Genomic DNA, 24113 nt, shown 5'->3' with positions numbered 1-24113 from the left:
CCCTCAGCAGCATTCTATCTTCCTCCCTCACCACCCCCCTCACTTCCTCTCTACAGGGAGGAATAAGGGACAACCCCTGGAGAGGACCTTGGGGTGGGGGGAGGCTGGAATGTATGTCCTTTCTCCACCTGACAGTTCAGGACCCCTCACCTTCTTCCCTTCTCCAGCATATAATGCAAACTCTGGGATGTAGGGACAGCATGGACCAGCGAGGTGGGCATTGATTTAAAAGTCAGGTTGTTGGCCAGGCAGGGTGGCTCAAGCCTATATTCCTAGCACTCTGGGAGGTTGAGGCCCGAGACCAGCCTGAGCCAGAGGGAGACCCCCCCATCTCTAAAAATAGCCAGGCATTGTGGTGGGCACTTGTAGTCCCAGCTACTTGGGAGGCTGAAGCAAGAAGATTGCTTGAGCCCAAGAGTTTGAGTTTGCTGTGAGCTATGACACCATGGCACTCTACCAAGGGTGACAAAGTAAGACTCTGTCTAAATAAATAAATAATGAACAAATAAAAATAAAAGGTTGTTTACCATCAAGAGCCTGTCACTCCAAGGAGCCACCCCAGCTCCACCAGGGCCTCATGAGACCTTTAGAGGCCCTGGGAACTGATAAGACTATGACATACCAGGTGGTGCCTGTGGCTCAAAGGAGTAGGGCACCAGCCCCATATGCCGGACGTGGCGGGTTCAAACCCAGCCCTGGCCAAAAACTGGAAAGAAATAAAAAAAAAAAAAAAAAGATTATGACATACCACCCCCACCACCCTGTGTAATCTTCCTCCATTACATGAGAGTAGGAGTTCATATAAGCCCTAATTTGTCTTTTCTTAAAATTAAAATCAAATTTTTTAAGAGACGGGGGCCTCACTCTGTCACCCAGGCTGGAGTGCAGTAGCATCATAATAACTCACTGCAGCCTCAAACTCCGGGGCTCAAGCAACCATCCTCCTGCCTCCGTCTCCCAAGTAGTTGAGCCTACAGGCATACAACACCACATTCAGCTAATTATTATTATTATTTTTTTTTGACAGAGTCTCACTGTGTCACCTTTGGTAGAGTGCTATGTCATCACAGCTCACAGTAACCTCCAACTCTTGGGCTTAAGCAATCCTCTTGCCTCAGCTTCCCGAGTAGCTGGGACTATAGGTGTTGGCTATTTTTTGGTTGCAGTTGTCATTATTGTTTAGCAGGCCTGGGCAGGGCTCAAATCCGCCAGCTTTGATGCATGTGGCTGGCACCCTACTCACTGAGCTATGGGCGCCGAGCCGACATTCAGATGATTTTTATTTTTTTATTTTTATTTATTTATTTTTTTTGTAGAGACAGAGTCTCACTTTATGGCCCTCGGTAGAGTGCCATGGCATCACACAGCTCACAGCAACCTCCAACTCCTGGGCGTAAGCGATTCTCTTGCCTCAGCCTCCCAAGTAGCTGGGACTACAGGCACCCGCCACAGCGCCCAGCTATTTTTTGGTTGCAGTTCAGCCGGGGCCGGTTTGAACCCGCCACCCTCGGTATATGGGGCCGGCGCCTTACCGACTGAGCCACAGGCGCCGCCCCAGATAATTTTTATTAATAAACATTTTTTTTTGCTCAGCACCTGTAGCTCAAGTGGCTAAGGCGCCAACCACATACATACACCAGAGCTGGCAGGTTTGAATCCTGCCAAACAACAATGACAACTACAAACAAAAAATAGCTGGGCACTATGGCGGGCGCCTGTAGTCATGCCATGGCACTCTACCCAGGGTGACAGCTTGAGGCTCTTTTTTCTTAGAGACAGGGTTTTTTTGTTTTTGCAGTTTTTGGCCAGGGCTGGGCTTGAACCCACCACCTCTGGCATATGGGGCTGGCGCCCTACTCCTTTGAGCCGTAGGCGCTGCCCGAGGTAGGGTCTTGCTTTGTTTCTCAGGCTGGTCTCGAACTCCTGGCCTCAAACAATCCTCCCTTCTTGGTTTCCCAAAATGCTGGGATTATAGGTGTGAGCCAAACCCAGACTAAATTCTCATATAATGACTATCGTCTGGGTGGCTCACACCTGTAATCCTAGCACGCTGGGAGGCCAAGGTGTGTGGGTTGCCTGAGCTCATGAGTTTGAGACCTCCTCTCTAAAACTTGCCGGGCATTGTAGTGGGCGCCTGTGGTCCCAGCTACCAGGGAAGCTGAGGCAAGAGAATTGCTAGAGCCCAAGAGTTTGAGGTTGCTGTGAGCTATGACACCACAGCACTCTACCAGGGATGGTGACAAAGTGAGACTCTGTCTCAAAGAAGCAAAAAATGACTATCATGAGGTCCTTTTTTGAAATATCAAGAAAATATGTGTGTGTGTGTGGCATTTTGGAAATCCATCCATCATACCCTTCTCCCAGCACTCTTCACAGCCCATTGGGAATTGTCACTGTCACCACTGGAGGGACCATTAGGTAGAGACTGGGAAGATTGGGGTCTATCTGGAGGGGGGAGACAGGAGGAAGGAGAAGAGGTCTCCACCCCTTCCCTTCCTGCCTCAGTCCTGGCCTGTCTGTTCCACAAGAGGCTCCTGAAGCTGGAGCAGCGGGAACTTCAGGCACCTGGCTGGCCCTGAGATAACTGGGGACACTCCCTGCCTGTCTTGTGCTCCTCCCTGCCCCCCAGTTCTGGGGCAGACCTCTCTGCCAGCTCCCCCTGGGCCTGATGCCTGAACTGGCCTTCCTGGGTCTGTTCTCTACTCCTGAAGGCAGAGGATAGAAGGGAAACCTTTGCCTCAGCCCCAGGCAGGCCAGAGTGCTGGCTGAAAGGTTCATTAAAGCTTTCTAAAAAACAATTAACCAGAGGGATGCGCCCTTCAGCGGGTCTGGAACTCCCTCCTCCCAGCAGGGAGCTTGGCAGAGAAAGGCTGAGTGGGTGGGCGGGGTTGGACCGCTCAGTGGGCCTGTGACCTCTCTCCTCCTCCCCTAAATACCATGAATAAACAAACAGAACTCTGAGGGGCAGAGGCACAGGCAGAGGGCCTGGCCTTGCCCTAGACCCAGGGCTGGACGGGCTTGGGAGGCAAGGGGACAGGGACAGTCCAGCCACTGGGCATTCAGATCCTTTGAGTGGGGTCCCTTGAGAGCCAGGAGGGCTCGCCCTCCCATAAGGTTCTTGGGTTCCAGGGCCAAATGTTAGAGACCCCTGGAGGGCAGCTCCCCTCACCTGCTGCCTGCACACCTGCTGCGCCTCTTGTTTCCCTTGACCCCACCACTGCCTTCAGAACACTGGGCCTGGCTTGAGCAAGGACACAGCTGAGAAGGGCATGAGAGAGCTCATGGGATCTGTCCTGGGGGCCCAGCGTGGAAAGGGAGCATCACAGCCCCAGCCCTGCTCAGCCCACCTGTGCCACATGTCAGATCCAGCCTGGGGGCAGGGACATTTGAGCAGGTGCAGCTGACCATCTGCCAGGACTAGTGAGGTCTTCTCACTATAACCTCCTGGAGCAGCTGGAGGGTGGGACTGCTGCCTTGCACAACTCCAGGGGGCACCATGTGCACAGAAGGGTCTGGACATGAAACCAGATCCCGCTCTGTGTGCACTTCACGGGTATGACATAACCTTTCCCCCTTTGTGTCCCCCTGTTCCCCAGACTCCTGAGCAACAACAAGATTACAGGGCTCCGAAACGGATCCTTCCTGGGACTGTACCTGCTGGAGAAGCTGTAAGTGCCAGGGTGAAAGCGGGGTAAGGTTGGGATGGGGGCCAGGTCTGGAGGTCTCAGGGAGACAGGAGCGCTGGCCGCTGTGTCCAGAACCTGCTGGCTGAGCAGCACCTGGAATTGGACCCTCTGGGATCAGCCTGGGGCCAGACCACCAGGAAGACGGAGAGGGCCGGTCTGGAAGGGAGAGACAAGCTATCCCCCACCAGCACCCAGAGGGAAGTGGGGAGACCTGGCTGATCTGGGTGGGATGGGGGGGAAGCTCATTAACGCTTTTTAATGAGCAATTAGCTGTGAGGGCCAAATCCTTCATTGCCACCCCCTCCCAGCTGGGGGCCTCGCATAAAAGGTCTGAGGGCAGCTTAATGTGCTGAGGCCTCTTTCCTCCTTCCCTAAAAACAAATCAACAAACAAAGCCCCCCAGAGACAGAGCGCTGGGCTGGAGATTTGGGAGGCCTATCTTGCCCGAGCCTCCTGCCCGTGAGCGGGAAAATTGCAGCAGCACCCTCCAGGCAGGCAGGCCTTGGACTGGGGCTGTGAGGGCCCTGCCAGCCCACGCAAACCTCCCCAGAGCTAGGACCCCTGAGGACTGGTGAGGAGGAGCCTGTTACCAGGCAAGTTGGTCAGGGAAATGAGCCTTGTCAGAGCTATTCAGGTAGGCTATGGAGAGAGGTGTGGGCCCTGGGTCAGAGACCTGACTCAGCCACTGGGGCAAGTCACGAAAGCTGCCAAATGAGGACACCACCCCCGCCCCCCCCCCAACTCCCCGTCTGCCTGCATGGTCCAGGAATCACAGCCTGCGCTCAGGGTGAGAGACTGGCCCCCACCTCTCCTGGAGGCTGATTCTTGGTTTCTCTCCACCGAGCCCCCCTCTTGCTCCCCAATGCTCCCATGTGCCAGGAGATGCTCCCATGCTCCCGTGGGCCAGTAGATGCTCCTTTGTGCTAGGAGATGCTCCCATGTGCTAGGAGGTGCTCTTGTGTGCTAGTAGATTCTCCCACGTGCCAGGAGATGCTCCCTTGTGCTAAGCAATGCTCCCTTGTGCTAGGAGATGCTCCCGTGTGCTAGGATGTGCTCCCTTTTGCTAGGCAGTGCTCCTGTGTGCCAGGATTTGTTCCCGCATGCTAGATGGTGCTCCCATGTGCTAGGAGATGCTCCCATGTGCTGGGGGTTCCCCTGTGTGCTAGGCATTCCCAGTTCTTCCTAGGGAAGGCTCTTGGTTCACTCTCCTACCATGTTACCCAAAGACTTTGGATCAGTGCAATGGGAGATACGGAAGAATAAGGTGTGACACCTGCTTCCAGAGCACCAAAGGGACAACCCGACATGCTAGAATTAAGTAGGTGGTGCTCTTGTTAAATTCAAAGGAAGTGTCAGCAAAGGCTGACTATGTTCACAGGTAAGAGAGGTGCAACATCTCCATGATATGGTGTTAAGACCTCTCACCAAAACAGTAGTCTCATGAGCACACCTCTGTGACACCTGTTTTGCAGTGCAAGGACAAGCCTCTAACATCAAGCCCAAGGCCCAGAGCAAAGCTCCTATTGGGGTCTGTGTAGAAAGGCAAAGGGAGTTGTCTACCATCTGGGGCATGCTGGGTATGTCTGGGAGGATGGCAATAGAGACAAGGTGCCTCTGGCCATCTACCTGCTGTGCAGCTCACAGACACAGTGGTCCTGACAAGGAGAATGGGAAGCCATCAAGCTGCTATTTTAAAGTCTCCTTGGTGCCAACAAAGAGGGAAGGCAGCTGAACGTCCAGGAGCTTTGAGGCCCCCTCTCAGGTGCTCTTTGCAGGGTCTTTTGGAGGAACACTAACCTGGCTGCCTTTCCAGCCCAGCCCCTCCCCCTTGAGATCCAGGTGCCTCCTACAGTGGCTGTGCCTTAGCAGGAGAGCTCAGAGCCTCTGGTGGCCTCATTAGCATCTTCCCTTCTTCCTCCTCTACCCCCTTCTCACCCCACAGTCTTATAAGAGTGCATTTTCTGGTGAGTATGAAATGATGGCCTTCTCCTTCCCACCCATGCAGAGGTACTGTGTCAGCTGCTGTCCCCAGGCCCAGGGACACAGGAGACCACGCCGCAGTGCATTCAAGGCGCAGCAGGCAATCAGAGAAATGGGAGGGTCATAAGAGACTAATGCAGGATGGCATCTGACGAGGCTGAGGTGTGTGACAGGGGGAGAGAAGGGGCGTGATAATGTGCTCCAGAGTGGGGGTTCCACATCGAAGGCTTCATCCATTCATTTCACAGGTGTTTGTTAAGCCCCTCCACACACCAGGCTCCATTCTGGACAAGAGACTGGACCAGGCACCTGCCCTCGGGGCTCTCATCTCTACTGAGGGACCTAGGAAACGGCAAATAGGCTTGTGCTGTGTCAGGAGACATAAGTGCAGCAAAGAAAACCAGGCAGAGGGAGGTTGTAGGAAGTAAGAGGACAGCACCAAGGTGGAAGGGATGGAGGGAGCAGGCTCTGGGAAGGCCCTTGGATCCAGGAAGTGCCTGGTGCATTTGAGAGACAGAAGGACAGTGTGAGTGGGCGGAGCAAGGGGGAAGTCTTAGGAGACAGGTCAGGGTGATGCAGGGCCAGTGCCAGGCCTGGGCCTTTAGTTTCCTCATTGCAAAAAAAGATGGGGGGAATGGTGTGATTTGGAAGGTACCTTGTGGATCTAACATTCTGTGATCTGTGGATAGTGTGTGATGGCCCATAGTGCTGCAGCTGGGAAGCAGATGGGGCCAGGCTCTGCAAGGAGGGGCCCTCAGGCAGCTGTGCTGCGTGCTGTGCATGTCAGGACAGGACAGTGCCTTTGTAGGGGCTGGGCTCGTTCCAGCACCACTTTATATAAATATATGTTAACATATAAAGATATTCTTTAATGAAAGGAATTGGCTGCCATGACTGTGGGGACTGGCAAATCCAAATTCTTGCAGGGCAGGCCAGCAGGCTAGAAAATCCAGCAGAAGCTGATGCCACAGTCTGCAGATAGAAGTTCCTCTCCAGGAAACCTCAGTGCTTGCTCCTGAGGCTTCATCGCACACTGGGCGGGTGCTGTGCTTTACTGACCATGTCCAGCACATCTGCAAAATGCTGCCGCAGCAGCATTGAGATTGGTGTTCAACTAAGTCTCTCAGTGCTGGAGCCTGGCCAAGCTGACATAAAACTCACCATCTAACCACTGTCCTACAGTGGGGACAGAGCCCCTGTGTAATATGGACCTGGGACCCCACTCCTGGAGTTTCTTTTTTTTTTTTTTTTTTTTTTTTTGGTTTTTTTTTTTTTTTTTTGGCCGGGGCTGGGTTTGAACCCACCACCTCTGGCATATGGGACTGGCGCCCTACTCCTTGAGCCACAGGCGCCACCCCACTCCTGGAGTTTCTAATTCAACAGGGCTGGAGGGCCTGGGAATTTTTTACATGGCATACAGGCGATTCTCATGCTCATCCAGGGTTAGGAGCCAGAGGATAGGATGACCCCCAGACTGAGGGCCTATTCATCACAAATGCAGCACCATGGCCTGGCACATAGTTGGTGCTCAGGAAACACTGATCTGTCTGTCCTGGTAGATTCAGATATCTTGGCTTGGGCAGCAGAGGCCATGGCTACTGAACGTCCTGCGGTCTCTATACAGTAAGTCCCGTGGGAGGGTTTGGGGCCTGTCAACAGCTGGTGTGGAAGGTCCAGGCTGCTCTAGCAAGTGCCCACGTGGCCTCTGTGTGCCAACAGAATGGGTTGTGTTTAAATGGGTGGGGGGGTCACCTTGCTGGCCAGGAGTCCAGGGACCTGCATGATGCCTGTTCTGCTATGTAGGACTCTGAGGCCAAGGAGGTGAAGACAGCATAGCAGGGGGAGTACACAGTGGACACCTCATGGGATGTATCTGAGATGTTCTTATAGGAGGACTCAGGGTCCAGAGAGTCTGGAGGTAGGAATGGAGATGGGGGATTGCCTCTGTTACCCATGTGTGATGGACCTGGCCAGCCCAGGGAGTGTATGGCAGGCCCAGGTGGGTGTGAGGCCCTGACTCTGAGCCCTCCTCTCTGTCCCATCACCTCTCAGCATGGCCAAGGGTGTCTGTTTCCCGCAGAAAAGATTTCTGGGGCAGGGAGGAGCTGATGGACGAGCCTGAACACTAGTCTGATGTAAAAAGAGGCCCAGGATTGAAACCCCTCTTTCATTTACCTCCTGGGTGCGTCTCCTAGCCTCAGGTTTCTTACCTAGAAAATGGGGCAATGACAAGTTGTTATAATGATGGATGAGTTAATCTGTACAGAGCCCGTGAACTTTCAGCAAACAGCAGTTCCCAAGTTGCGAGATGCTAACCTGGTCATCTGTCACTGGCATAGATGTGTCCAGAGTCCCGCAGCCTTGGCAGGCTATTACATAGCTGAAATGTTAAGTGTCCAAAATACTTGATGACTCATTCCTGAGTCTCTGCTTCACTGTCCAGGTCCCCCACCAAGCACATACAGTGGGGAGCAGGCCCCTGGAAGGCTTTTGGTGCACTGAGGTGTCACAGTTGCAACGAGATGACCCTAAGCCAGGAACCAAGCTGGCCCCTGGAGAAGGCCCAGGGAACAGGACTTGGTGTGCATGCGTGTGCATTTGAGTGTGTGAGTCTGTGAAACAGGCCCTCAGAGGCTGTGCACGGCTACAGGAAGGGACCTGGGGGCGGAGGGGGTGGAGGAGCCTCGCAGGCCCCAGGATGATTTGTCATTGCCTAATGAGATTAATGAGCCCAGGGGGCTGGTATGCAGGGGTGCTGAGGCACTCATTAGAAGCAGATGCTCATGGGAATGGTGGCAAGTGGGGCCTGAGAGTGGAGTGTAAAGCCCTCTCACACCAGGTGGTTTCCATTAATCGGGGGGTGGGGCCAAGGGTGAGGCCTGAGGCCTCTGTCTCTCCTTCCCATCCCAGCAGTGCTGGGGAGGAATGCCATGGAGAGGCTGAGGCCGGGGAGGCGGGTGCAGAGGCTGATGGGTTCAGGGGCTTTCCTGAGGTGGCCCCAACTCTTGGCATAGGCTACATGCTCAATAAATACCTATTGGTTGATATCAGAGACAAGAGGGGCCTTGGGGGACAAGGTGGCAGAGAGGCTGGGACCATGTGAATTCCTGGCGGGGGGACAGGGGGGCGCAGCCACTAGACCCTCTCTCTCTCCTCCCTTAGACAACCACTCTACCTTCAGGGATGTTCTGGTCTATTTCTCAGCCAGCCCTCACTTTCTAACGAACCCTGGAAGTCTTGTAGGGCCCAGGGAAAGCTTCTCTGTGGCTTCCAAACCTATAATTTGGTTTTTCAAACCCACAAGCAGGGAGGTCTGTGGGGGCCAGAGGAAGCCAACTTTCTGCTGCCCCACCCTGCCTGAATGTGGGCACACACACACACAAATCATAAAAACTCACACACTCTTAACAGCTCTAGTGAGATATAATTTACACACCATAAAAGTTCCCCTTTTGAAATTGCACAGTCCAAGGGTTTTTGGTATATTTTATAGAACTGTGTAATCATCACCATAATCTAATTTTAGAACATTTTCATCATCCCCAAAAGAAACCTGGAATCATCAGCAGTCACTCCCTGGAATCATTAGCCATCACTCCCTGTTCTCCAGCCCTGAGCAATCACTGATCTGCTTTTGTCTATAGATTTGCCTGCTCTGGACATTTCGTATAAATGGAATCATACAATATGTCATCTTTCATAACTGGCTTATTTCACTCAGCAGGATGTTTTCAAGTTTCATCCACGTGTTAGCACCTAGCACATTCCTTTTTATGGCCAAATAATATTCCATTGCATGAATATACCATCTGAGCATCTCTTCTCTGGGCTGGTGGACACTGGGGTGTCTTCTGCTTTTTGGCCATTATGCATAATGCCGCTGAAACACTCACAGGTTCTTGTAAATGTACGTTCATTTCTCTGGGATACATACCTAGAGTGTAATTAAGGATTATATGGTAACTTTTAATTGCCAAACTGTTTTTGAAAGTGGCTGTACAATTTTACATTCCTACCAATACTGTACGAAGATTCCAATTGTCCCACATCCTCGTGAACACTTGCTGTTGCCTGTCATTTATATAATAGTTGTCTGCGAGGTGTACAGTGGGGTCTCACGTGAGTTTGATTTCCATTTCTCTTATTGCTAAGTGATGCTAAGTATCTTTTTATGTGTGTAACAATCATGTGTATATTTTTCTTTGAGACTGAGTCTGAAGCTGTCACCCTGGGTAGAGTGCTGTGGTGTTGTAGCTCACAGCACCCTCCAAATCTTGGGCTCAAGTGATCCTCTTGCCTCAGTTTTTCTATTTTTAGTATAGACGGAGTCTTGCTTTTGCTCAGGCTGGTCTCAAACTCATGAGCTCAAGCACCTGCCTCCACCTCCCAGAGTGCTAGGACTACAGGCGTGAGCCACCACACCTAGCGGGGTTTTTTTGTTTGTTTTTTGAGACAGAGCCTCAAGCTGTCGTCCTGGGTGGAGTGCCATGGCATCATAGCTCATAGCAACCTCCAACTCCTGGGCTCAAGCAATTCTCCTGCCTCCGCCTCCCAAGTAGCTGGGACTACAGGCACCCACCACAACGCCCGGCTATTTTTTGGTTGCAGCCGTCATTGTTGTTTGGTGGCCTGGGCTGGATTTGAACCTGCCAGCTCAGGTGTATGTGGCTGGCGCCTTAGCCACTTGAGACACAGGTGCCAAGGCCCGTTTTTTTTTGTTTTTTTTTTTTAAATAGTCTCACTGTCGCCCTTACTAGAGTGCCGACAAGCTCACAGCAACCTCAAACTCCTGGGCTCAAGTGATCCTCCTGCCTCATTCCTCCAAATAGCTAGTCCTGTAGCACGCACACCCACACCTGGCTAAGCTTTCTGGGTTTGTTTCTGTAGAGAAGGGGGTCTTGCTCAGGCTGGTCTTGAAATCCTGAGCTCAAGTGATCCTCCCACTTCGGCCTCCCCAAGTTCTGGGATTATAGGTATGAGCCAACACCCAGCCTATATGTCTTCTTGGAAGAAATGTCTATTCAAATCCTTTGTCCATTTTTTTCATCTGGGTTATATTTGTATTTGTATTTTTGAGCTGTAAAAGATTTTTATACATTCCAGATAGATGTCCTTTATCCGATATGGAATTTGCAAGTATTTTCTCTCATCCTATGGTTGTCTTTCACTTTCTTGATAGTTTCCTTTAAAGTGCAAAAGTTTTCGGTTTTTATGAAGTCCAACTTATCAGTCTTTTTTCCAACTCCATCCCCCTTTGCTTTTTCTGAACTTGTGTTCGTTATTTATTCCCTTCTCAATCTTCTTTCCTTGCTGGGGCTCCCTCTTACACACTCAGCTTCTGTCTTCCTAAGAACAACTTAGGGCGTGATTTGCTCCCAGGAATCCTCCCTCTACTTCTGCCTCAGTGGCGTGGGGAGTCCTACTCCTGCACATCAACGGAGATACACAGAGGGGTGGCCTGGAGTCAAGGGAGCCTGCTCCAGGTGGGGCAGCAGGTGGAGGGGCGGGGGGAGCACTGTCAATACACACCATCTTTTTAGGTTCTAAGAACCAGACTCTATGGAGGAGACAGGGAGTGGGCACTTCCACATGATAGAAACATCTGTGCGTCCTCAGATGAGCTATTTTAGCCTTGTAACTTCACCTAAGAAATGAAAGGAAGAAATTAAACAATCCTGAAAGCCTCTTAATACGGGTTCTACACCCCTGTGAAATCATAGGCACAATGTTGGGACAGCGTGTTTTCCTAGGGTGGGAGGCCTTCTTCAGACTTCCAAACGGATGTGCTGACAAGAAAGGTTTGGGACAGCTGGCTTGCAGGTCCAAACAACATCCAAGTTCCATGGCAGCATTCCCTCCTGCCCCTCAGAAGGCTGCGGCCCCAGAGCTGCTCCCTTACTGAGAGGGACCAGGAGGCCTTGGCGGCCTCACGCACAGAAGGAAATCAGCCCTCAGCTGGTGGAGGTGGAGGAGGAGAGCACCCTCCCACTCTCAAGGGAGCTTCAAGGGGCTGCCTTGGTCACCCCCGAAGCCACTCTCCAGGCAGGCGCAATACAAGGGAGAGGGGATGCCAACACTTGGTAGAAGCTCCCCTCTCAGAGAGGCCCAGCATTGCTCTGCTGTAGGAAATCTAGGGCAGGAAGCGGCTGGGCCGAGTGCAGCCTCACTCCCATCTGTAGAGCATCAGTGGGGCAGGCGGCGGGGGCTTTTGAGGGGCCCGGGGAGGAAATGAGAATAAACACAAGTGAGCACAGAGGAAGGGGGGCTGCAGCCTGAGCCCCTTGGCAGCCCATGAAGGGAAGTGACACAATGAGGAATGTGTTTCCCTCTGCCTGTCTCCTGCGTGGGGGTGGGAGCCAGAGCCCGACAGGGGCCGGGGCACATGCTAGAGCAACATCAGAGGGGCAGGCTGGGAGGACGGGGCCCAGGCAGGAAGGGCAGCCCTGGGCAGGCTGCAGGGACGCTCACCCTGCATCATCTCCCTCTTGGTGCAGCGGGTACCGAGGCTCTGCTGCTTGCACCCTCCCCGTGTGTACAGGATGGAGTTCCCCTCTGGGCAGCTGGCCCCTTCTGACGACCTGACTTCTTTCTCAAGGGGATACAGGGTGGGGGAGGCCATGGAGTCCTTTGAGTCCTTCCTATGAGAGGGAACTGAGGTGGGAGGACCCCTGGCTGTGAGAAGGGCTGGGCGGGGTGTTTCTGTACCCAGCTGGACTGTGCACAAACAGGCCCCCTGGTGGGATGGCACCTCCTGTCCTGAACACTGGTTTCCTCTCCTCCCAGTGCAGAGCTAGCTCAGTTAACCCCCTCCTAACTATAACCCAGAAGTGACCCTGAGGCTCTGGCAGGCAGAGCAAGAGTCCCCTATGTCCGTCTGGGCTGGGGACAGCAGGGCCTTGGAAAGCAAATTGACCACAGACATCTCTACCAGTCTCCTGTCTTCCTGTTGCTAAGGCCCTTATGACCTGTGGTTGTCCCAGGAGTCTCCCCACCCGCCCCCCGCCCTCTGCAGGGAGGATGGTGGAACCCAGAGCACAAGTAACTCCCCCACCCCAGCCTCCATGCCAGGGTCACAGCAGGGGAGGCCACCGGAGCAGAGAGCCTACAGAGGTGCTCCAGATGCTCTGCTGTCTGGAGAAGGAAGGCCAGTGGTCCTCCTGCCCCGGAAGCCCAGAAGCCTGCTGGGTCAGGCGTGCTGGGGCCAGGCAGGCAGCTGGCAAGTACCCCACGGGCAGGAACCATCCCTTTGGCACTGCCCCTGGGTGGGTGTGGAAGGGGGCAGAGCAGCCATGGCTGGGTTTGGGCCATCAGACTAAGAGAAAAAAGCTGCTTTAAGGACCTACCTGCAGTTCACCCCACAGGCTGGGCTTGGCACCTCACAGCCCAGGTGGGTCACAGCCATCTTCTGCTCAAGAGGTGGAGAGGTGGGGCTGAGGACCATGAACCAGCCTGTGCCTCTCCTGCCCCCCCCCCCCAGGATTCCTCATCTGAGGAGGAGCTGGATGGGGGACTCACACCCTGCCCTGGAGGGGAGACAGGCAGAGTCCTTTGGTCTTTGGCCACCCGCCCAACTGACTTCCTCACCACACCTCCCCAGGCCAAGCTTGAGAAAGTTTCTACCTTGGGATAGCAATTTACAAAAGGCCTGAACACCTTTTTCCCAGATGCCTCCTGGGGATGCCACATGGGATCCTCAGGGCAGCTCAGAGGCCAGGTGAGGTCAGAACACAGCTCTCTGACTCCCAGTCCAGTTCTCTCCCCACAGCTTGTTCTCACCACGCACCTCCTACTCCGAGGCCCTTCTGACCCCACCTCTTGGCTTCTCCATCCTCTGCCATTTTTCTGGCCAGACCCCTTGATGGTGGCCAAGGAGATCTACCCTGTTCCCAAAGATGCACTAGGTCTTATTTTCAGGGGACGTCTTATCTTTCCTGTAAGTAGGTCTTATTTTCGGGGAAACAGGGTATCTGAGGGGGTCCTTAACCCAAACTCTCTAACCAGTGGGGACAGAGAGACTTGGCAGGAAATCAGGCCCCAAAGAAACCCAACAGCTGTGGTGACAATGAGGACACACTGCCCCTGGGAAGCAGGTGACCCCTGGGGAGAAGTGTGAGGCCTCCCCACTTGCCTCCCGCAGGGACCTGAGGAGCAACATCATCAGCACGGTGCAGCCCGGGGCTTTCCTGGGCCTGGGAGAGCTGAGGCGCTTGTGAGTGGCACGTCCTGACCCACAGTCCCAGCCTCCCCTTACCCCAGAGAAAGTCCCCTGGAGCCTATGAACAATCTTCCTCCTGCTCACACCCCCACCTCCCTCTCATCCCCCACCCCGTACCTCAGAACTTGACTGGGGTCGAGAGAGCAGGCATCTCTAGCCCGGCTGTACACACATGCCCCAGCCCCACATGTGTGCCCCTCACAAGCGGATCCATGAGCTACCACATAGCTGGCTGGCTAAGGTTGTGCGTGTCTCTCTAGAGATCTCTCCAACAACCGGATTGGCTGCCTCACCTCTGAGACCTTCCAAGGCCTCCCCAGGCTTCTCCGACTGTGAGTGCCGGGTGGGAAGTTGGGAGCAGAGGCAAGAGGAACAGGGCGTGGGAGGAAGGAGGCGGCTCCAAACCCTCACAGTTCCCTGCATCTTTCCCACCACCTCCTCTGGCCCAGGGAGACCTCTAGGCCCCATCTCACTGTTCCCTGCCCCCTGCAGAAACATATCTGGAAACATCTTCTCCAGTCTGCAGCCAGGGGTCTTTGATGAGCTGCCAGCCCTTAAGGTTGTGTGAGTATCTGTTCCCAGCCCAGAGACCCTGACAGGCTCCCTTCCTGTGCCCAGGAGGGAAGGCACACAGCACTGTTACCACCCTGGCCAGCTGGGTGGCCACCCTGTGCCTCCCCATGATTGCCGAGGGTGAAAGGTTACAGCCCTCTGGAGCCATCTCCTCCTGGGGCCTCATCCCCACCCTGTGTGTCCATACCTCCTCTGCTCTGCTCCTTGACCCTCTTCCACCCACAGGGACTTCGGCACAGAGTTCTTGACCTGTGACTGCCACCTTCGCTGGCTGTTGCCCTGGGCCCAGAACCACTCCCTGCAGCTGTCGGAACACACACTCTGTGCCTACCCCCGTGCACTGCACACCCAGGCCCTGGGCAGCCTCCAGGAGGCCCAGCTGCGCTGTGGTGAGTCCTCACCAGGCTCACCTGCCCGGGCCCTGCCTGCACCCTCAGCCCTGTGCACTGGGCCTGGTCTCCAAGGTGTGCTCTTCCCCGTGGGGCCACTGCCGTCCATCCTCCATCAGCTTCACTAAGCTTCCTTGGGGCTACTTGTGTGTTTTCATCTGGCCCTACCTCTCAGGATAAAAAGGCCCCCCTGCTCCCCTTCTTTGCCCCTAGTCTCTGGAAACTTTCCCTTCCTTCCTTCCTTCCTCCCTCCCTCCGTCCCTTCCTTCCTTCCTTTTTTTTTTTTTTTTTTTTTTGAGACAGAGTCTCACTTTGTCACCTTTGGTAGAATGCTATGGCTTCACAGCTCACAGCAACCTCAAACTATTAGGCTAATGCAATTCTGTGTGCCTCAGCCTCCCAAGTAGCTGGGACTGCAGGTGCCTGCCACAACGCCCAGCTATTTTTTTTGTATTGTAATTGTTTAGCAGGCGTGGGCTGGGTTTGAACCCACCAGCTCCAGTGTGTGTGGCCAGCACCCTAACCGCTGAGCTATGGGTGCCAAGCCTAGAAAGTTTCTTTCCATCCCTTTTCCCTCCCATCTGGAGCAGGCCAAAGCCAGAGAGCGCCCAGCCCACCCCACAGGGTTCCCATCATGTGTGTGCACTCAGGCCTCACTGCTGGTGTCTTCCCCACAGAGGGGGCCCTGGAGCTGCACACCCACCACCTCATCCCATCCCTGCGCCAAGTGGTGTTCCAGGGTGACCGGCTGCCCTTCCAGTGCTCTGCCAGCTACCTGGGCAACGACACTCGCATCCGCTGGTACCACAACCGGGCCGCTGTGGAGGGTGATGAGCAGGCGGGAGTGCTGCTGGCAGACAGCCTGGTCCACGACTGCACCTTCATCACCAGGTACTGTCCTGCCGCCCTCCCCAGCGAGGGCACAGAGCACCCTCATCGGAAGAGCTGTGCCCAGACATGTTCATGGAAAATGTGTGTATGGTTTCTAGAATTCTTGGATTAAGTCATAAATGGTCTGAATAGATCAGTGATTTTCAACCCATGTGCTGTGGCACACTGGTGAGGCGTGAGAGGATCCTAAGTATGCTGCGAAAAAGTTTAAAGGCCATTAAATTATTTTCAAAAGAAATTCAAAGCACACTAAGTAGATTCTTTTTGTTACTTTTTTTTTTTATCAACATAATGTAGGTGTGCCGCTGAAGTTTAACTATAGGTTCAAGTGTGCTGTGATGTAAAAAAGGTTGAGAAACACTGCAATCAAGAGTAGAGATTGAATACCTCATAGGAAAAAATGATGATAATCTGTCCTTTCTGTAGTACGTTTACAATGTATACAGTGGCTCTCACCTATTTAATGTCTGTAGTGGGCCTAGAAGGGTATTAGCCCATCCACGGTAAAGCTGGGGGAATTTAGGCTCAAATAAACAATACAAGGCTATCAGAACAAAAGGAAGGTACACTTGTACCTCTCACTCCACTGAAGAAGGAGGGACCCGCAGGACACTGGCCCAGACAATGTTGAGAGAGGTGCCCAGCTGGCCCCAGAGTGCCTCATGGCACCTGCCTGCTCCCACAGCGAGCTGACCCTGTCTCATATCGGCGTGTGGGCCTCAGGCGAGTGGGAGTGCTCCGTGTCCACCATCCAGGGCAACGCCAGCAAGAAGGTGGAGATTGTGGTGCTGGAGACCTCAGCCTCCTACTGCCCTGCAGAACGCGTGGCCAACAACCGCGGGGACTTCAGGTTCAGTGAAATCCATCCACCCCACTCTGCCCGTGCACCACTAGAGCACCCAGGTCTCCCCACCCGCTATCTTGACTAAGTCCTAAAGATGGAGAAAACACTTCTTGTTGTCTTTCAGCCCAAAGTCCTGCTGTATCATTTAGAGAGGCCTTATCCTTATATATAAAATCACCGTCTAACTTGCGCTTCATAGCACAAAAAGGCTTTTGTTTGCTTTCTACGTTAACAACTTGCAAAAGCTCGCCTGCTAGGAGCAACACACTCTACTATCCCAGTGACCCTCTCTGTTAGGCGGGGCAGGTATCGCTCCGCGCACTTTACAGCTGAGAATCCTGAGGTATGTGTGGATAAGTGACTTGTTTAAGGCCAGAGCAAATAAGTGGCAGAACTTGGAGCTTAAAACTCTGAATCCCACCCCCATCAGCTGTGATAGCACTGTCAGAACCAAAACAAGAGATGGAAGGTCGAACTAGGACCCCCCACCAAGGCTGGCCTGCACCCCCTCCTTGGTCTTTCCCCATGCCCCAAAGAAGTCTCATGTCATGGTCTGACATCAGGGGAGAGCCCTTGGTCTAAGGCTCCTGAGTCATTAGCAACTTCCTGCCTCTGCCCCCAGGTGGCCTCGAACTCTGGCTGGCATCACAGCCTACCAGTCCTGCCTGCAGTATCCGTTTACCTCAGTGCCCCTGAGTGGGGGTGCTCCAGGCACCCGAGCCTCCCGCCGGTGTGACCGAGCTGGCCGCTGGGAGCCAGGGGACTATTCCCACTGCCTGTACACCAACGACATCACCAGGGTGCTCTACACCTTCGTGTTGGTGAGGAGAGGGGCAGGGAAGGGAAGACGCACCTCCCCCTCCCCCCCAAGGACAGCCGCCCTCGGGCTGCTTGGCTATGCCTCTGCCCCCTGGGCGTGCACAGTGAGGGGCTGGTACCTGTCTCCCTTGCTCTCCACTGGCTTTCCCCTCCCAAGGGACTCAGATCCACCAAGGCCACAGTGGGGACGGGAACCAGGCCTTCGTTAACACCTCCGGCCACCCCATGCCTCTTTGCCTCCCAGCACACAAAGGTAGAGCCCCACTGTCCTCAGGCCAGGGCTGTGCTGGTACTGGTCTCCTAGGCCCTCCTAGCTTTCTTAGACTAGCAGATAGGCTAGTCTCTCCCCAGGCACTGTTGCCCTAAGTAACAGTACAGAGGACAGGGCCCCAGGGGTGGTTGGGGTGGAATGAACAAGGTGCCATGCCCCTTTCTTCTCCGAATGCTGCAGATGCCCATCAATGCATCCAACGCGCTGACCCTGGCCCACCAGCTGCGCGTTTACACAGCCGAGGCTGCCAGCTTTTCAGATACGATGGATGTAGTTTATGTGGCCCAGATGATACAGAAGTTTTTGGGTTATGTTGACCAGATCAAAGAGGTGAGATTTAACTGGACCCCGGGAAATCCCCTCATTGGCTGAAACCTCTCTCCCACCCCAGCCCCTGGGTTCCCAGCCCACGCCTGCCCCTGGTGACTTCCCATCACCCACCAGCTGGCAGAGGTGATGGTGGATATGGCCAGCAACCTGATGCTGGTGGCTGAGCACCTGCTGTGGCTGGCCCAGCGCGAGGACAAGGCCTGCAGCCGTATCGTGGGTGCCCTGGAGCGCATTGGGGGAGCTGCCCTCAGCCCTCACGCCCAGCACATCTCTGTGGTAATGGGGTCTGGAGTGGGAGAGCCCTCATCATCTCCGGTCAGGCACACACTGCCATGCCCCAGCTAGCTCTGAGCCATGTGGTCCACTTCAGAGTTGTTGGGGGGCAATGCAAAGGAGAGGGGCCAGTGATCCCAGAGTGGGCCATGATCCCAGGGAGGCCATGCAAGAATCGAGAATGGGGAGATGAGCTGGGGGGCTTGCCTGACAGAATGCACAGGAGGAAGGCTGAAAGGGGCAGAGGGGGCACAGGGGAGCCTGGTGGCAGTAATGGGCATTCCCTGAGAGGAGGTGACCGCTCCAGTCTAAGTCACAGAAGAGCATCTTCTATGTGCTAAGTACTGGGCAGTGTAAAGGGCCAGACATGGAGTCTGCTCCACAGCCAGCCGGGTTGACAGTGAATGGCCAGGCAAGCGGGGCTCAGCGTCTCCAGAGAAAGGAGGAAGCCCAGGGCCAGGGACGTGGGAGAGTCCAGGCAGATGTCAGCCTGGCCAGCCCTTGAAAGGACAGTGAGGAGTGAAGGGGGGGGCACAGCCTGAGCAGATCCGTGGAGGAGGAGGGTGCAGGTTCAGGCCAAAGAGCCATGCCTCAAACAGTGGAGTGACAACATCCCTGTCCCCAGAATGCGAGGAATGTGGCCCTGGAGGCCTACCTCATAAAGCCACACAGCTACGTGGGACTCACTTGCACAGCCTTCCAGAGGAGGGAAGCAGGGGCACCGGGCACCCTGCCAGGCAGCCCTGGCCAGAACCTCCCAGCCGAGCCCGAGCCCCTAACTGATCAGCAGCTCCGCTTCCGTTGTACCACCGGGAGGCCCAACGTATCCCTGTCATCCTTCCACATCAAGGTGGGCCCTGGGGGACGTGCAGGGGCCTGGCCGTGGGGGTGGGGTGGGAGAGAAGGCAGGAAGAGGGGGCTGGAAGGCAGCAGAGCCCTCAGGGATTGCAGTGTGTCTGAGGAGCTCTTGTGTCCCCCCAGAACAGCGTGGCCCTGGCCTCCATCCAGCTGCCCCCCAGCCTGTTCTCATCCCTTCCGGCTGCCTTGGCCCCCCCAGTTCCCCCAGACTGCACCCTGCAACTACTCATCTTCCGAAATGGCCGCCTCTTCCGCAGCCATGGCAACACCTCCCGCCCTGGAGCTGGGCCTGGCAAGAGGCGTGGAGTGGCCACCCCTGTCATCTTTGCAGGAACCAGTAAGGGGCTGGATGCCCAGTGCCTCCCACTTGTCTGCCCTGCACCTCTGTATCTTGTCCTTCCCTTGCCGGTGGCCCCCAGTGGCCCAGTGGAATTGGCAGAGGATGATGGTCCCTCACCCTTCCCTCAGAGGAATATGGGACAGAGATGCCCTATATGGAAGGGATGGCAGAAAGAGGAAAGGCTCAGGAAGACACTGGATTTTATATCCCAGATGGAGCAAATTTCAAGAGGGCTGTGAACACAAACCCTCAGTCTGCTCCCTCCAATGCACTCCAAGGCACACACACTTGCACTGCCACACACAAACACACACACTTGTATTGCCACACACGGGCCCAAGGAAGCGAGTTGTGGTGCATGGATATCTCTGGGGTTGGAAGGACAATCACTTGTGTCATGGTCCCTGCCCCCAGAGGCCATCATCTCACTGAGCAAATGAAGGATGGGCAACCGGGGGAGAAATGTTCTAGAAAAATAAGACAGCTTTGGTCTGAGGCTGAGCAGGGTGGCTCACGCCTGTAATCCTAAGCACTCTGGGAGGCCAAGGCAGGTGGATTGTCTGAGCTCACAGATTCGAGACCAGCCTGAGCAAGAGCAAGACCCTGCCTCTAAAAATAGCCGGGCGTTGTGGTGGGCACCTGTAGTCCCAGCTACTTGGGAAGCTGAGACAAGACAATCGCTTGAGCCCAAGAGTTGGAGGTTGCTGTGAGCTATGACGCTACAGCACTCTACCGAGGGTGACAAAGAAAGACTGTCTCAAAAAAAAAAAAAAAAAAAGGCAGCTCTGGTCTGAAGTGGGAGTGACACTGGTGGGCCTTGTGGGATGATCAGGACCTCCCCAGACACCAGGAAGGGTGGAGGTCAGGGCAGGAGGGATAACATGAACAAATGTGTCCAGCTTGGGGTCTGGCACCTGAAGCTAGATGGGTCACTGACAGCCCCTCCTCAGCCATCCAGCTGTCATGGCTCCACCATGAGCAGCACCTCTCCACAGACCAGCTACCCTGCCTTTTCTCCATCCAGGATTCTGCTGCTGTTCTTCCTACCAAACTGACCCCTGCCCCATCCCTGACCACTGTGCCTCACCTGTCATAGCCTTCCCTGACCTGTTTGCCAGACCCTCTCCATCTGCAGTCCGTCCCACATGCTGCCATGGATTCATCTCCTTAAAACATCACTTTACACATTAGAGAGCCTTCCAAAGTCTCAGGGCACTTCTCGCCATCAGAGCACGCACGTGCTGTCTAGGGTCCACTCCCTCCCACAGCTAGAGGCACTGCAGCCACTAGCTTGGCTCCCCCTGTCCTGCTTATAGATGCTTGCATTCCAACCAGAAACGTGCGCTGAGTCCCTGTATGTGCCAGACTGTGCGAGGCTGGGACCCCCCTGCGCACAGACATTGTTCCTTATCCATGACGAACACACACTTCAGCAGAGAGGTCAGGCGTTGACCAAGTCCCTGTGAGTGAGCGGGGTGTCAGCCAGCAGCCACAGGAGTTGTTGGGATCATGCTGGCACAGGGGAGGGATGGCCCAGCTGAGTGAGGGGCCAGGGAGGCCTTCTGCCCCCAAACCAAGACCTGAAGGGCAAGTAAGAGTTAGCTGAGCAAGGATGAAAGTCCCATGTGACAGCCGTGTGGGCTGATGGAGTGTGAGGAGAAGAGGGTGGTTTGGGGTCTGGATAGCCCAGGCCCTGGGCAAGTCCATCCTCACAGCTCTGCCCAGAGTTCCTCTCTCCCTGGGAATGCCTCCTCCTTGTCCTCCCTCCACCCCTTCCTGACTGCTCACTGCAGCTGGGCTTGGCTCCCTCAACTGTCACCTCTGTGCCTTGTCCCCGAGCACCCAGCTTGCATCCCGTCTCCTGGGAGCAGTCATCCAGAGCCTACGCTTCATTCACCCTCTTCACTCACGCCTGTCCAGTCTCCCCAGTTAGCCTGAGGCTGCACTTGGCCTCTAACTGGATCCTCTGAGCCTGCACAGTGCCCTGCCTGGCAGGTGTTTAATGCATGTTCTGGCTGCTGCTAATGCTGCTGCTGCTGCTGCTGCCGCCGCCGCCGCATCCCACCCGAGCTAGCCTCCCTGATGGTCCCATGTGCACCTGTGTGGACATGTCTCTCCCCCTGCAGGTGGCTGCGGCGTGGGAAACCTGACAGAACCGGTGGCTGTTTCCCTGCGGCACTGGGCTGAGGGGGCTGAACCCATGGCCGCTTGGTGGAGCCAGGAGGGGCCCGGGGGAGCCGGGGGCTGGAGCTCCGAGGGCTGCCAGCTCCGCTCCAGCCAGCCCAATGTCAGCTCCCTGCACTGCCAGCACCTGGGCAATGTGGCTGTGCTCATGGTGGGTGTTGGGGCCCAGGGGTGGGAGGGCAAGGATGAGGGGTGGGGCACTCTGATCCCCTGTGACCTCGAGGAATACAGAAAGCACATTAGCCTGTGGCAGGACTCGTTGGGAGATGGCCCTTTGCTCTCTCCCACGCCTCTCCACCTTTCAGAGACAGGGAGGATCTGCCTCCACTCCTACATCCAGATAGACAGTTCTGGAACTATCTAGCCTGGTCTTCACATGCTGCACTTTCTGAGACCAGATTCTTAAAATGAGAAAAAGGAACCTAGGACCAACTCCCCTCTTCCTGTCATCCTCTTCACTGGTCACCATCTAGCACCACCTCCCTCACTGCATCCTGTACCCTGTGCTCCCAGAGGCAGAGAAGGCACACACAGCCCACCATGAGCAGAACCTTCTCCCTCCTTCTTCACCTCTGAGTTTTCAGGCTGGGGATGTGAAGGGTCCCCAGCAAGGCAGGACAGTGGGAGGGAAGGACAGGCAGTGCTCCCTGAGGCTGACTTCCCCCGTGTGGGTGTCCCAGTGCTCCCGACCCTGACAGCCTGGAAGCACCAGCACCAAGGCTGGGGGACTGGGGGTCTGGTGAGGTCTCCACGCTGCTTACTTCTTCTCCCCTGCCCCTCCCAGGAGCTGAGTGCCTTCCCCCGGGAGGAGGGTGGCTCAGGGGCAGGGCTGCACCCTGCTGTGTACCCCTGCACAGCCCTGCTGCTGCTCTGCCTCTTCTCCACCATCATCACCTATATCCTCAACCACAGGTGGGTGCCCTGCAGGGAGGAGGGCATGAGAGCAGCCAGGGATCTCACTACAGGATGGCAAGTGTTTCTTCCTGGGGTGGGTCCATGCAACTGCCTCAGGCTCTTGCCTGAGGTTTTGGGATAGGAAAACACGTTTTGGGGGGCAGGGGAGGATAAGGACCTGCTGCCCTGGGGCTTCTGTCACGTTCACACACGTGCACACAGATAGCTGCCTTCCCTCCTCTGGCTCTCCTAATGGCCTTGAGACCCCATGAGCCTGACCTTGGGCTGGGTGCCCCATTAATGAAAGACTATTTCTGGGGCAGCTCTATCCATGTGTCCCGGAAGGGCTGGCACATGCTGCTGAACCTGTGTTTCCACATGGCCATGACCTCTGCCGTCTTTGCGGGGGGCATCACACTCACCAACTACCAGATGGTCTGCCAGGCGGTAAGCAGGATCAGGGAGGGACACTGGACCAAGAGGCTCGTGCTACCAGGGCCCAGCTCCACTGCTCCCCTACACCAGCTTTGGAGTGCAATGTGGGGTGTGGCATGGAGCGTGAGAGTGGGGTGGTAAGAACCAGATCAGAGATGAGAGATGGGCTTCAAGATGGAGAGGGGTCAGCCAGGTAGCAATGACAGGGCCCTGGGGAATCCCCACAGTGGCTCAAGCTTGGCAAATGTCTGGGTAGAGCAAAGGAGCGTGGGATTGGGGTCTGGGCCCTGGGGAGCGTGGGACAACACGGGCAGGGGTGAGGCTCTAGGAGGGCCCAACAGTGGCAGCCTAGGCCCTGCAGCCTCGCTGCCTTGCCCCACAGGTGGGCATCACCCTGCACTACTCTTCATTGTCCACACTGCTCTGGATGGGTGTGAAGGCCCGAGTCCTCCACAAGGAGCTCACCTGGAGGGCGCCCCCTCCACAAGAAGGGGACCCTGCCCCACCTACTCCGCGTCCCATGCTCCGGTACATACTATCAACTGTCAGCTTTGCAATGGGGGACTGAGGTGGGCATAGGAAACCTCCCAGGGTGGGTGCAGGGTGGATTCAAGGTCCCTGGAAGATTGCTCTCCAAAGACAGAAGAGCCAAGGCCTTATGTGCAGCCAACTTACAAGACTGTGGAGTGGGTGCAGCTTTCCAGGCATGTCAAGGCCAGGGAAAGAGGTGACTCTTTGAAGGCATTGATGGGGGAATCCCAGGAACCTGACTGGCACGCCTGATGTATGTATTGTTTAGAGTGAGAGAACAATTCTGGCCCCATCCCTTGAAAAAGTCTTGGCCAAGTCCCTGGCAGATGTGCAAGACTGCCCTGGAGGGGCGTTGCATCCCTAGCAAAGTACTGTGACAGACCTTAGAGAAAAAAGGATGGGGCAGAGACAGCACATCAAGGGCTCTGAGCACCTGGCGAATCTTCCTTTCCCCATCTCTCTGACCCCCAACTCCATTCTCTTCCAGGTTCTATTTGATTGCTGGAGGGATCCCGCTCATTATCTGTGGCATCACAGCTGCTGTCAATATCCAAAACTACAGGGACCACAGTCCCTAGTAAGTGCCGCTCCCTCCTGCCC

The 24113-nt window shown here is 55.2% G+C and overlaps 1 protein-coding gene and 1 long non-coding RNA gene across 2 annotated transcripts in view; one reads left to right on the top strand and one right to left on the bottom strand.

The window, feature by feature from the left end:
- ADGRA2 (adhesion G protein-coupled receptor A2) overlaps window positions 1-24113 on the top strand; it is a 40859-nt gene that overhangs the window by 13623 nt on the left and 3123 nt on the right. The window contains exons 2-18 of the mRNA XM_053578402.1: window positions 3597-3668; window positions 13804-13875; window positions 14142-14213; window positions 14374-14445; window positions 14680-14843; window positions 15521-15734; window positions 16420-16584; window positions 17201-17399; window positions 17849-17998; window positions 18113-18274; window positions 18897-19121; window positions 19253-19466; window positions 21596-21804; window positions 22438-22565; window positions 22871-22994; window positions 23365-23510; window positions 24001-24090. Coding sequence (XP_053434377.1) covers window positions 3597-3668; window positions 13804-13875; window positions 14142-14213; window positions 14374-14445; window positions 14680-14843; window positions 15521-15734; window positions 16420-16584; window positions 17201-17399; window positions 17849-17998; window positions 18113-18274; window positions 18897-19121; window positions 19253-19466; window positions 21596-21804; window positions 22438-22565; window positions 22871-22994; window positions 23365-23510; window positions 24001-24090 — 2478 coding nt within the window. The remainder of the gene's footprint in view (window positions 1-3596; window positions 3669-13803; window positions 13876-14141; window positions 14214-14373; window positions 14446-14679; window positions 14844-15520; window positions 15735-16419; window positions 16585-17200; window positions 17400-17848; window positions 17999-18112; window positions 18275-18896; window positions 19122-19252; window positions 19467-21595; window positions 21805-22437; window positions 22566-22870; window positions 22995-23364; window positions 23511-24000; window positions 24091-24113) is intronic.
- On the bottom strand, window positions 10533-13319 carry LOC128576332 (uncharacterized). Its single transcript, XR_008377348.1, has 2 exons — window positions 12135-13319; window positions 10533-11310 (listed from the first exon to the last, which is right to left on the bottom strand). It is a non-coding gene; the product is annotated as an uncharacterized LOC128576332 (long non-coding RNA).

Source organism: Nycticebus coucang, chromosome 24 (genome assembly GCF_027406575.1).
Source record: "Nycticebus coucang isolate mNycCou1 chromosome 24, mNycCou1.pri, whole genome shotgun sequence".
Lineage (NCBI taxonomy): Eukaryota > Metazoa > Chordata > Mammalia > Primates > Lorisidae > Nycticebus > Nycticebus coucang.
The sequence above is the reverse complement of the archived record's forward strand: the minus strand, read 5'-3'. Positions and strand labels throughout refer to the sequence as shown.